The sequence below is a fragment of the Salminus brasiliensis genome, chromosome 1 (genome assembly GCF_030463535.1).
Source record: "Salminus brasiliensis chromosome 1, fSalBra1.hap2, whole genome shotgun sequence".
Classification (NCBI taxonomy): domain Eukaryota; kingdom Metazoa; phylum Chordata; class Actinopteri; order Characiformes; family Bryconidae; genus Salminus; species Salminus brasiliensis.
Genome location: NC_132878.1, coordinates 20147978 through 20162316, shown reverse-complemented (window position 1 = coordinate 20162316; position 14339 = coordinate 20147978). Strand labels below are relative to the sequence as shown.

At 40.1% G+C, this 14339-nt stretch overlaps 1 protein-coding gene across 1 annotated transcript; it reads right to left on the bottom strand.

Moving 5' to 3' along the window:
- Window positions 1-4971: 4971 nt before the first annotated feature.
- Window positions 4972-13981, bottom strand: gltpd2b (glycolipid transfer protein domain containing 2b). Its single transcript, XM_072693529.1, has 4 exons — window positions 13701-13981; window positions 9891-9946; window positions 8338-8513; window positions 4972-7495 (listed from the first exon to the last, which is right to left on the bottom strand). Exons 1-4 carry the CDS (start codon window positions 13771-13773, stop codon window positions 6865-6867), a joined length of 936 nt encoding a protein of 311 aa, XP_072549630.1. The 5' UTR covers window positions 13774-13981; the 3' UTR covers window positions 4972-6864.
- Window positions 13982-14339: the final 358 nt, after the last annotated feature.

The following is a 14339-nucleotide window of genomic DNA, read 5'->3' as shown; positions in this document are numbered from 1 at the left end:
AGTAAATACCTGTGTGGCCCCAGTGTTTTTTTGTTTTTGTTTTCTAACAAAAAAATATGGTCACCCTAGCATTTGGATTACATTTTACAGACTGTATGCAGTAAATAAAAAAAGTTACAGTGGGGAAAAAGTATTTAGTCAGTCGCTAATTGTGCAAGTTCTCCCACTTAAAAAAATGAGAGAGGCCTGTAATTGACATCATAGATAGACCTCAACTATGAGAGACAAAGTGAGAAAAAAAATTCTGAAAATCACATTGTCTGATTTTTAAAGAATTTATTTGCAAATAATGGTGGAAAATAAGTATTTGGTCACTTACAAACAAGCAAGATTTCTGGCTGTCACAGACCTGCAACAACTTCTTTAAGAGGCTTATCTGTCCTCCACTTATTACCTGTATTAATGGCACCTGTTTGGCTACCGTCAGTAACACACTACGCCGCCAGGGACTCAGATCTTGCCGTGCCAGACGTGTTCCCCTGCTTAAGCCAGTACATATCCGGGCATGTCTGAAGTTTGCTAGAGAGCATTTGGATGGCAACATCATGCTTTGGGGCTGTTTCTCTGCAAAGGGACTAGGACGACTGGTCCGTGTACATGAAAGAATAAATGGGGCCATGTTTTGTGAGATTTTGAGTGCAAACCTCCTTCCATCAGCAAGGGCATTGAAGGTGAAACGTGGCTGGGTCTTTCAGCATGACAGTGATCCCAAGCACACTGCCAGGGCAACAAAGGAGTGGCTTCGTAAGAAGCATTTCAAGGTCCTGGAGTGGCCTAGCCAGTCTCCAGATCTCAACCCCATAGAAAACCTTTGGAGGGAGTTAAAAGTCCGTGTTGCCCACCGACAGCCCCAAAACATCACTGCTCTAGAGGAGATCTGCATGGAGGAATGGGCCAACATACCAGCAACAGTGTGTGCCAACCTTGTGAAGACTTACAGAAAACGTTTGACCTCTGTCATTGCCAACAAAGGATATATAACAAAGTATTGTGATGAACTTTTGTTATTGACGAAATACTTATTTTCCACCATTATTTGCAAATAAATTCTTTAAAAATCTGACAATGTGATTTTCTTAATTTTTTTCTCATTTTGTCTCTCATAGTTGAGGTCTACCTATGATATCAATTACAGGCCTCTCTCATCTTTTTAAGTGGGAGACAATTGGTGACTGACTAAATACTTTTTTCCCTACTGTATAAGGTACTGATGCTAGTGATGATATAATCATTCTATATATTTGCAGTCTGACATTTGTGCTTTTTCCACATACTGATTGTCAGAATACGTCAACATCAAAAACTACAGGGTCTGGCTGAAAGATGTGTCCTCAAGCAGATGATGTAACAGTGCAGTGCTCAGCTGTTCCCAGTACTGATGCGGCACATCTGCACTCAGCCCAGTGATAAAATGGGAATTTTGTGAGTGTGTGTGTGTGTGTGTGTGTGTGAGGAAACAGGTAGAGGGACAGATGGAGTTCAACAGGGTCACTGTAATCTTTCTCTCTTACTCTATCTGCCTTTACTTCTGTTCAACACCCTCCTTCACACAAACACACACACACACACACACAATCACACACTCGCACACATTCATGCTGTCTTGTTCCAACTTATTGGAACAGAAGAAATGAAAGATATGACGAGCTGTTAATATCTGTTTGTATTGTTGATTATGGATGTGGCACTGCAAAACAAGGGTGTGTAGTCCTATAAACTGGACTTAGAGCAGGTGTGCAGGACATCCTGCACGACGTCTCTTAACACATGCACATATCGCTCTCTATAATTTGATTCCACTATAAGTCCTGTGCCAGTCATGCGTTCCTTTAAATGAATGATGAATGCATATAATCGGCTTGTGAAAGCAACCCTTTATCCCTAACCTTCACGTCACACAGCCTCTCTCTCTCTCCCTCACACTCTTCCTCTCCTTTCTTTCTCCCTCCATGAATGACATTAACTGAGAGACAGAGATTAGGCAGTATTAAGGGTATTTGGGAGTCTAAAATAGTCCTATCAAGAGCAGGTGACACTCACGCACAAGATGACACCAACCCACACACACACTTTCTATCACTCACATACACTAGTTAGACCCAGAACCTGTCTTCCACAGACTAATGAAAGTACTACTTAACAACTTTATGTTGGGCAATATTTTACTTAATTTAATGCATTCAAGAAGTCTGACTCGGCTCATTTGCAAAATGGCTTATTTGCAGTTCGCTCTCAGGCTGCTCTACAGAAAGAAAATGCATTTACATCCATCCAGCTGTGGCCAGAAATGGACATTCACTCATCATGGATATAATGTGGCGATACTGGGACCTAATAGACTGACTATAACCAGTGCCACTCTTAAGTAAAATGAGGCCAACTCCTCTGGAAACCTCAACTTTGCAGAGCAAGGCAGTCCACCATCATCACTGATAATCAATCTGAATCAGACTCAGCTGTCTTGCTGCACTGTATAAATGGTTATCTTAAAGTTTACTGGGGAGACTGGTGACAGCATTGTACAGAGAGCTTTAAACTCTAAACTGTGGAAAGTGACAATGAAAGTTACAATGAGTTCAATGTGGCAAGCATACTTTTCAGCCTTAAGCAACACCTAAGCTAAGTTCAGGCGAAAAAGTCAAAAATAACAAACACGTGTGTAAACACTGGTTAAAACTTTGTCAAATAAGAACATTAATTCACTAATGGAATCTTTACTAATCAAACTAGCTTGCATTTCTTTACCTCACATTAATAGCATTAAGTGCTACTTAGCTGTCACTTAACTGGACATTTTATTGAATTTATTGAGAAATTATGGATTTACAGATTGTATCAATTGTATTTAGGTTCATTTGTTTTATGAAATGAAAAACGTATGTTTTCTAAAGAAGTTATGGCTTTGTTAGTTTACTCGACAAACAAGTGGTAACATTAGCAGACCATCACTCATTTATTTATTTATTTTACAAAATCTGAATCGGTTCTCTATATTGTATCAAAATATGATGATGAATCCAGGTGACCTGGAATAAAATATGTTATATTGAAAATCAAGAAAGTTTTTTTCCATTTCCCGTAAATGTGTCATAATGGAGGCAAGAGGATTTTGCATGACAGCGACAGAATGCTAGCTTGTCAAATTGTTTAAAAAAATTATTTATCTCAGGATTTCAGATCAGAAAAGGCAATTGTTGCCTACTGTCATTATTTTTCATAAGTGAATGGCACATACAGTATTAACATTACTGGGTTCACCACTGCCACCCCGTTGTTCTGGCAGTTCTTTTCTTGGTCGAACCCATTGACCTCTGATTCTGCTAATTTGCAGCATTCTGTCTGACAGGCCTTCGGTTTAGGGTGAAGGTTCTCCTCTGTTCTTGGGCTATTCGTAGCGGCTGTTCTTGGAAACTTTGCAGGTGACTGACGTAATCTGATTTCTCAAGATACATGACTTTGGCTTGGCCGCGCCTTTAATAGGATGCAGTTTTCTGCTTTTGGCAAGTCACTGTGTTCCTTTGGGTAAGTTGCAGGATAGTTGAGCTGCTGCAGTGACTCCTCTCCACTGCATGGGTCTTCACGTGTGCAGCGCTGCCCTCTGCCTGCAGGTAGCGGAGGTGCACATGACTGCATAAAGAGCATTGAAGTGTAAAGCAATTCAGACCCACACACACACACACACCAAACATGTGCTAGGCATGACTGAAAGTAGCTGAAAGTAACACATAGTATCCAACATGTAGACTGCAATTGAAAATGTATCCTTTTAATGCAATATTTTAATCTCATACAGCTTACAAACCATTTCTGCACACTTTTTTGACTGCTACTGGACATCTGGCCTTTTCTTCCTCTGAGCAGGACAGCCCATCACCCTAATTAAAAACATCCGGACCTCCAGACATTTAAAAAGTGGTTTACAGACATGATTCTGACCTGGTGAAGTTACCATTCATTGAGACTTAGTTAACTACCAAATAAGACATATGTGCATGCAAAACTTCACCAATACTCTACAACACTTGTCCTATTAAGCTGGATTTCATTATAGCCTATCTGTTAGCTATCTAGCATGTTCTGGTCAACTGGTCTGTAGTAAAAATTACTACCCACACATCAGTCCAAAGGTTTGAAAAACAGCTTATTCCTACATAAAGCAACTGAGGTCACATACCATTATAATTTCAGTTATACCTGACAAGACAACCAAATCCATCATTTGTGTTGGACAAAATGTCCCCTCCGCCTTTAACCTACCTGTTCAATGAACACACACACACACACACAGTGAGCCATTGCTGCAAAGAGGTTTAAGGGCTTTGCTCAAGGGCCCAACAGTAGCTTGATGAGCCTGGGTATCAAACCCACAACCTGTCATCAATAGCCCAGTGCTAACCACTAAGCCGCTGAACCACCACTGCCCCCTGCTTTTGCCTACCTTGGCTGCTCAGAACTGCTCAGACTCAGAACATATGAGAATAAAGGTCTAGCGGCTGGCTAGTTCTCTTAATGGGCCGATCACTTGCTGCTAATAATCTCATTCAAAGTGTGACTAAAGTGATGCTATGCTACCCAACTACATAACAATTCAAATAAAACCTATACAAATATGTCGCGTAATAAGATTGATCTTAACAGTATGCCTGTTTTTCTCTGGGGTGCGTCCATGTATGACATGCAAGAAACGTTGTAACTTTTAAAACAACGTCAGGAAACCTGATACCTAATGTCATATTAATCACTCTAGGGCTGTGTGATTCATGTCTGATATTGGCTGTTTTCTAATCACTTTTAGTTTAGAAAATAATCATCATATGATAATATGATTATATGTGATACAAACACTCGAGCTTGTATAAAAAACTCACTAGAAATTCACTTGTTCTGTGGTAATTTTTATTGCTGTCCAGATGTGAGATTTTTATCACTGGGGTGACATGTAAAAATGTATTGCAGACATCCCCTATTTAAACTAATCCAATGTGAAAACCCATTTTAGGCCAAAGGTAAAGGTGTAAAAAATACATTAAACAATAAAACAAACACACCTGAATAAATGCATTTTAAGAGTTTGTAAGGTAATATGCATGCTCTCATTTGCACACACTTAGCATACACTTAGCATCTTAGAGTTGACTGTAATGGAGGTTATATATATTGTGACACATTACGATTAGCATTATAAGTAATATTAAGGGAGTTATAGTAACTGTGCATGTGTGTGTGTGTGTCTCATAAGGGCTTGATACACTCAGACCAGAGTCCAGAGTAAATAACAGAATCAGCAACTAAGTGTCATAAAGTTTGACATGACCCGATAGCGACCTGATAAAATAAAACCAGAGCAGCTGTCCTGATTTGCAATCTGCCAACACCTTCTATCCAAGACTATTAAAGACAGGTGTACACAGCTTAAGGGCACAGGGGGGTTACTTCTGGTTACTTTTTAAGTGTATGAAAAAAAAAACATTCCCAAATGTTTTTATTAAAGCCCAAATGAAAATGATGAAACAGAAAAAATCAGCTAAATTCTTCATTGGACTGTTTTCACTTTGAACACCTAAATATCCAACATGTATCTGTATTATTGGCTTTTATTCAGCAAAGATGCATACAGATTGATCTGTACAAAATAATCTGATTAGTATTTATTATACGTACTATTAAAATGAACATATTCAAAATTCACTAACAGTTTTGAAATCAGTTTTATCCTTATCTTATCGAATTCACATCTGGTTGAAGTATGTGTAAATTAGTATGTAAAAATCAGTCAGTAATAACAAAAATAGATAATACTAATGATAATACTAATTGGGCACATGACCATGGTTGTAGAAGTGAATGTACTTTATGTGCTCACCGATGTAAACAAACACTGAGAGTATTAAGCTTCTTTTGAACCTTTATTTGCTTTATAGCCACTGATACAGTGCACCACCACTCCAGAGTCTGCTGAATCCTGCTGAAAGGTTTTTTGCAGTCAAACAGGGTTTTGCATTTGCCTTTCTAGCAATCCCGTGAGCAGTTTTCTCTTAATTAATTAGCTGTGTCTGAAATGGTGCTCTATTGACTATCCCCTACATGTGAAAATCCAGATCACTATAGAGGTCTATTGTAGGTAGTGTAGGTATGATTTCGGACACCTTGTTTTGTATGCGAGCTCACTGCTGTACGACAGCAGATTATGTCGATTTTCCTTCCTGCGTGGGAATTTTTAAACGTTAAATGTTTTTGGACACCACTACAAAAAGTAGTGCTCTAGATAGTGAGGGGGGCATGGATTCAGACACAGCTTTGGTCTTTCAGGCCTCAACTCGACCTCCACTGTTCTTGTTAACTGCCAGGAAACGACTACCTGAAAACGGCCTGCTATTTCCTAATGGAAGTTGATATTGTTCAGTTCAGCCCATTTTTACTTAACTCAATAATCAAAGTAAAAAATATGTATTATTATTATTATGTATTATTATTATGTATTATTATTATGTATGTATGTATTATTATTATTATTATTATTATTGTATTATCAATTATGTATTTCCTCAGGTTCTCACTCTCATAACACATGTCCATCTGCTATGACAAGCATGCCATGTGTCCTATTGGTCTCAGTAGTATGCTTCCTTCCAGAATCACTAAAGCATGGTAAACCCAGCACGGCAGATTTTCCTCTTTAGAACCATTAACATGCTGCTTCTTTATGGACCCACTTAAACGTGTGTCGGAAAACGTCCAGAGAAACTGTCCGTCAGGGAAAGTGTTAAGTGCTTTGTGACACTCTCACTTAATCTGAAGTTAAGTAAGCTAAAAATATACAGTCTGAGGGAAGACATCATCTGCACACCTGCACACTGTATGTCTTTACGGTAACTCCAGCATGCCATGCTCCTCTAGTGCCACTTGAGTCCTGTCATACACCTTCTGTATGGCCCTTACCACCCTGCTGAGAATGGCTGTAGCCTCCGCCTGTGTCTCTACACACACCAGCCTGTAGAAGAAGGCCCTGTCAGGCATGGCCACGAAGGCCAGCTCGGCTGCTTTCCTCACCCACCACAAGTGGTGCTGAGCCAGGGTGAGCCGGTAGGCCTCCCGGCAGAGCTCGGCAGGGCTACGGGCTCGCCCTGCTTCCAAATCCTCATTAGCCAGGCTGTGCAGAAAGAGCTGCAGCCAGAGCAAGGCACGGTGCAATCTCAGAAGGGTCCGACAGCCCGACGTTGTCTGCTGGGTGAAGTCCACCAGACCCTGGTCCAGCTCTGCTTTGATCATGGAGCGGACAGACGTATAAGCTCTGCCCACAGTTGCATCTGAGACGGGAGAGAGTTCAGGAAGAGGCAGTGAGGATTCTGAAGCTTGATTATCTTCTGCAAACCCTTCACTCTCTTGTGTTTTGCTCTCTGCTTCTTCTTTTTTGGCAAGTTCACGGATGATGGAGGTCTTGGACTCAATTTCTTGAGAGATTAAACCCACCATCGGGCCTAGTGTATCTATAAACCTTAGGAAAAAGAAAGGGGAGTATTACCTAACCTTAAAGTTTTATCATGGTTTACAATGTTAAAAAACATGTAAACATATCCTGGATATCCAGATAGATAGATGGATGGATGGATGGATGGATGGATGGATGTGTCTAGGTGAACTGCATGATCTTAATTAGATGTCTTTCCTCTGGGAGTGTGTTTGTGCATATACACTAGACTCAATAGGAGGCAAGTGGAATGAGTTCACACTAAACAGATTAAACAGGTTAGCCTGTGACCCTGATATCATCTAGATTTCCTTCCATTGACTGGACAAAGATAGTTGTGCCCCTTAGTAATTTAGTTTGCCCCCTTGTCTGTCTAAAGATCACATTGAGTATGAAAAGACAACACTGAGCACTGCAACATTTACTATAATCTGTGCACTGTAACAGCTGTACGAACATTAATAAAGTCACATGATCAGAGTGTGACAGTATAGTGGGAGATTGTGAAAACTGTTCTCTTCTGCATGTTTAAAAAAAATCTTTGGTGAAATTGTAAAATGCAGTGATTGTATTTCACAGTGTCCACAAAATCAATGTGTGTTGAATAACACAGAATACTGTATACTTTGTAGTCTCGGGCACTGGTCTAAAGTCAGAACTTTGAATGTCAGTTTTTGAGAAAGTATAGTATAGTACTGAAAACACAATGCAGTAAAAACAGAAATAAATATCTTCACTGTTGATTTTTTAAGGAGTCACTGTTGACCCCTTAAAAAAACTTTACAGTAGAAGACCAAAACTTTCAATTGAGGTCTATGGAAACAGATTTTACTCCAAGCCATTCTGTGTGTGTGTACATTTTCACTCACTTGATAAGCTCATCCCAGCTGGCCAGGTAAGGCTTCAGCAGCACATCATTGGTTGACACAGGTGCAGCCTGAAGGTGCATCAGCAGAACCGCAACCTGGAATTTCTGCCCCGGACACATCTCCATTGGAGTCATGTCATCTTCTTCTGATGTGCCATTTCTGTGCAAAGTGAGGGACTGCGGACAAGAGACAGAGACAGAGAGCGAGTGAGAAAGAATAGACAAACGGAGAAACTTCCCACTGCTGTAACAGTGTTAGGAATACAGAGAGTCTTGGCCAGATGTACATACGTACATGTACATGAACTGGATGCATTCTTCCCACATGTGGTGTATGAAACTGGCACATATACCTAAACATGCAGTTTTACTATGTGGATCATGTGCCTAGAAAACTGCTAAATGCACTTCTCTGCTTCAGATAGACTGTATGTATTTCAGGGAGTAACACATGGAAAATGAATGAAGATATTGGAGATGTCACTGATGATGTATGTCACTCTACAATTTCCCAAATTCAGTTATTTTAGCCAGAGTACACTTTCTTTGGTGGGATGGGCCTACAAGCACAGAGACATCTGGTATTCTGTATTACTGTTGAAATAGAAATTGTACCAATCTGTGGATCAACCTGTCACTACCCAAATCATGCCTCCTGTCCGATTTGTCTAGAGCATGCACATGGCTCGGCTAGCCAGAAGCAATCTGTGCTGCCCGCAGACGATCACAAAATGATAGAGCTAATGTTAATTGAGCATTTGACTGTTAGACAGGAGGGTGTTTCAGTGTAGATCAGCTTACGTTAGCTAGCTAGCCAAACACCTGCTGCCCTATATACAGCTATATATAATATATAATGTATGATATAAGTTAATTTTTCAGTAGAGGACATAATACGGTCTTTGGTTTCCCCTCAATCAGGGGTGTCAAATTTATGGCCAGTTTCTCTAATAAAGGTTCTAATCCAGCCCACCAAAATAAATCCACATTCTTTACTCTGTGGCATTTCTATTCAAAATTAAAGCTGCTTACTGAAAATCACACACAGTGACATATTGGCCCAAACAGACAACCAGTCAAACTCCCCAGTCACCAGTCACCAGTCAAAGTTAACTCAAAAAGCCTATCTGCACTACGCATGCTTGCCACAAACTGGTCAGGGGACGCAAACCAGATATGGACACAACCATAACAATAGCTAGGATAGCATGATCATCAGCTAAATGACCTATAGCATGGTGGTGGTAAGAGTTAACATTGTAAGCCAGCTTGCATTAATTATCAGCTAGAAAAACAAACTGAGGCCTAGTTAGCATTAGTAAATGAGCAATGAGCCGTTTTAAGTCATCCTAGTTGATTCAGATGTCAGGGCTTCTCGTACTCTTAAAATATCACAAAGCTTTTTTTTCTGACAGATAGTCTGGTTATATTAGCTGGTGGAATGGTGGAACCCTTTACACACATTACAAACAGTCCACAAAATACTCTTTCAAGCCTATTAACCAAGTGTGATAGAGAATTTCACTCCTCTTGCAGTTACAGTTTCAGACTTACCTCTTTTTCCTGAATATACACCTTCAAGCAATAGTCCCAGCGGTCCAAACCTCCATCTATGATAAGAGAAGGAGGAGACGAACATGATTACACAGTCAGAAGTGCTTGAGACACATTATTCAACGGGTAAACAGATGCATAGCTAAACTTTGCGAGCAATAAATCTCCCCCGCGCACACACAGTGCACACAGCATGGGGCCGATCTCATCGCCAAGAACAAAGACTGTGTTCTCTTATGTATGCAAATCTTCCTCTCGTCAAACGGTCTAATCCAACGCCTTCTCACTTTATCTCTGAAAGAAGCCCGGTAGAAATACACGGTTCACAAAAAGTGCCAAATAAGCGTGACAGAGACAGATGACACATTACAGTAGGCTGATAACAACATTGCTAGATGTTTAGGCCCGGAGGAACAGAATTATATCTCAGGCTTGGCAGGTCAGAGGAACAAGGTCGCTGGGGAATCTCAGTGGATTCATGTGCACTAAAAACAGCCACTGTGGCCATTTTAAAGGCTGTATGTTTACTCATTTTAAAGACAGTGTCTCTATACAGTGTCAGAAACCACACAAGCATGAAATGACTTGACCACTCAGTGCAGTTTGAGGTAAGCATGTGATCATTTAGGCACCCAGTTTGCACAATGCTAATTGCTAGGTTATTAGCTTCTTTTTTAAGCTTTACTATATGGACACAAGTATTGGGACATCTAACCATTACACATTACCGGAGCTTTTAAGACATCACATTCGAAAAATTTATACGTATTAACATGAAGTTGGAGCTTTGCAGCTATAGCAGTTTCCACTCTCCTGGAAAGGCTTTACCCATTCGTCCTGAAGAGCTTTTGTAAGGTCAGGCACTGATGTTGGACCTGGCTCATAACCTCTGTTCTAATTCATCCCAAAGGTGTTCGATGGGGTTGAGATCAGGGCCCTGTGAGGGCCAGCCACATTCTTCCACACCAAACTCACCCAACCATGCCTTAATGGACCTTGATTTGTACACTGGGGCACGATCATGCTGGAACAGAAAAGGGCCTTCCCCAAGCTGTTTCCACAAAGTTGGAAGCAAACAACCTCATAGCATTATGCCTCCTCCACCAAACTTTACAGTTGGCACAATGCATTTGGGCACACCACACACTAACACATTTCCACTGCTCCAGAGTTCAGTGTGTTTGACACAACTCCATCCAACACTTGGCATTGTGCTTGGTAATGTAATGCTTGCATGGAGCTGCTCAGCCATGGAAATCTATGGCATAAAGCTCCCAGTTTTTGTGCTGATGTTAATGCCAGCGGAGGTTTGGAACTCGGCAGTTATTGAGTAAGCAGAGCATTGCATACTTATGCACTCATCCTCAGCATTTAGCGACACCACTCTGTAACTATATGTGGACTGCCACTGCATGGCTAAGTTGCTGTGGTCCCTAAATACTTCCACTTTTCATTTCACAAACCCAAAATTTTACAGACCCATTCTTTTACTAATGTGTGTAAAGGCAGACTGCAGGGATAGGGGGTTAATTTTATACACCTGTGGTAATGGGATTAATTGAAACACCTACATTTAATTAGCAAAAAGTGGATCCCAATACTTTTGAAAATGGAAATCCTGTAACAACCGAATGAATCACTGAAATATGGATACACTGATTCTGCATCCATTATGTAAATGTGAAATTGTGTGATTATCTTGGATATATGCAAAAATATGCAAAAGTTTGGACGCCCCTGTTTAAATAAACATTTCTAACATTTCTCCTCCTAATCTAACATCCTCTAAATACCATCTCTACCTTGTTCATGTGTCTATGATAAGTCTTTGCAACCCTTCACCATCCCACCTCCTCCCAATAACTGTTATTTCTCTCATTCCTGTCACCACATATCAGAGAGGGTACTAGTTTTCTACCACCAAGCAGAAGCCCCCTGAAATCCAGCTGAAAGCCCTGAAGGCATGGTCCAAACTGCAAATAAAGTGAAATGTAGTAATAGTGAAATATAGTAATATAGTAAAAAAACAAAGTAAAAATAAAGAAATACAATCTCCACAAGAAACAAAGTAATAATTAGGAAAAAAAACAAAAAAAGAAACATCCTTTTTCACAGTTAAAATAATATCAACAGTAATGGTGCAATAAAATATACAAAAGTGTGTATGTACTTATTTGTTATTTACATGTTATTTGATCAGGGGGGTGGGGTCCTGCCAAGGATTTTGGGCACCATGCAATGATATTTCACTCAGCTCTGATCCAGTATTAATATAAATACAAATAAATAAATAATATATATAAATACAAAGATAAATGTGAACGTAAAAATAAATGCTTGGTAAAAAAAAGGGGGCTTGAGGTCACTAAGGTAGTGTCCCAATTGTACCTATTCACTGTGCTCCTCTCTTCTGTTTATACTGTAGCATAGCCAAGAATGAACAACATGCAGGTTACAGAAAATGCTGGTTTCAGGACTTTGGTACGAAATATTTTTATGTAAACACTGAGGATAAACCGACACACACTGCCAAAGCTAACAAACACAACACACAGACCAGGAATTCATGCGTTTCAGTATGCTAAGCTGATCACATGGCTATGCTGACTGATCTGCACTAACACAGTCACAAGGGTCAATGTGCTCAAGACAATTCACAAAACACAACTGGCTACTTTTATATAGCAAAATAAACTGTGCAGTATGATACTGATGACAGAAAGTTATTAGATTAGAAAGTTAAATGGAGCATTTCCCTTGAAATATTAAAGAAAGCTAGCTGTTTTGTAGCTCTATAAACTAGAGCTACAAAAACTCAACACCAGTACCACAGGCTATTTAATTTACTTGAATCTAAACAGGAATTTTATCGTTGTGCGTGGCTTGTGCAGATACCCAAGGTGGTGCTTGCAGTAGCATTAGCGTTTAGCCTTGGTAGCCTCGCTTTCACATTCTCTCAAAGTAGAGGCTGCATTTAGCCTTAAAAGGTTTTAGCTAGCAGGCTTTATGTGTGCAAGTTCTTGAGTGTTAGCTCATTAAATGAGCCAAAGCTGTAAGGCAGCAGTTTTAGGGAGTTTACAGCTCAGCTTTTCTTGTGTAGGTTTTGCTTTTGCCATGATAGGTGCTTTTGTTCCAAAAAAGTTTGTCACACTTGGAAGAGGACAAAAGTTTGAAATTTACATTATTTCACCAAACTCTCATTTATACTTTGCTGAGTTATGCCAATATAGTTTTCCATTCTGGAGCACCATGTTAGTTTCTGGCCAGAATATTTATAATCTTTAAGCAGATCAGAAGAGTAAGAGTCTTACTCTTTTAAGGAAATCTTTACAATCAATCCGTATTCTCCTCATAAAGTCAAAAAATAATCATTTATTACACATAGATGTTCTGTATTTTCTGTAATTCACAAAGTGATTTATTTATTTAGACACTATTACACTAGATAGAAAAATAGAATTGAATTAATGTTTGAGTAGCAATTCTCTCACTTTCTCATTCCTGCAAACACAGCTGACATTAAAATGCTAGAAATCCACAATATTGAAACATGAAGCGACACAGCAGATCATACATTCTAATGTATTAAAACATATCAATTAAGTCAAGTAGCCTAAAGGCACTGAACTGAACTGAAATGAGAGAGAGAAAGAGAGAGAGAGAGTGAACAAATGAGTAAAGGAGAAGAGAGACAACAAAAACACTGAGGAAAAAGAGAGAGAGAGACATATAGAGGGAAAGGGAGTGAGGGAAGAAAGAAAGAGAGACTGATTATGATAACACTGTGGGAATGTTACGAGCTGTACTTACAGAGCCACAGAGAGCAGAAAAAGAAGACGATGAAGAAGATAGCCAAGGCCGCTCTGCCTTTTACTCCCATCATGGCCTTCTGCCTTCCTTCACTCCGTCTGTTCACTCACTTTCTCTCTCTCTCTCTCTCTCTCTCACGCTTCCACTCTCTGTCTTTCTCGTGTTGGTTATTAGAGTTTCTCCTCGTGCTCAGGCCACTCCTGGCATTCTGCCCCCTCTGCCCAGGCCTTTGATTCCTCCAGAAGTGGACAGATACCTCTCTCCTCTGTCTCTCCTTCTGCTTTCCTGTTCCTTCCTCACTCCTTGTTTGTAAAGTCCACAGCTGGAGGTATGGAACTGCTTCTGAACAGCGCAGTTTAACACTAATATTTAACACTTATATTGATCTCTCTGTGTTTCTGTCCTTCGTTGTCTTCCTGGAATGCTGGTGTGCTTCGGGACCCCCCATGTCTTCTGACTCTCTCTGTCTCTGTCTCTCTCTCTCTCTTTCTCTCTCTTTCTTTCTCTTTTTACTCTGTTGTTCAGTCTAAGGGTCCATAGATTAGTCCATAGATTAGTCACGCGTATCCAGTCACTCCTTATAAGGCAGGCGCTCTGTGTCCTACAGTAACCCTCCCACACACACACACACACACACAT

Bases quoted from the DNA above. Each gene is read 5' to 3' on its own strand.
- gltpd2b (XM_072693529.1), bottom strand. From the start codon at position 13,773: ATGATGGGAGTAAAAGGCAGAGCGGCCTTGGCTATCTTCTTCATCGTC. The intron at 9,947-13,700 runs GTAAGTACAGCT...CTCTTATCATAG, and splicing joins TTTCTGCTCTCTGTGGCTCT to ATGGAGGTTTGGACCGCTGG. The intron at 8,514-9,890 runs GTAAGTCTGAAA...TCTTGTCCGCAG, and splicing joins TGTATATTCAGGAAAAAGAG to TCCCTCACTTTGCACAGAAA.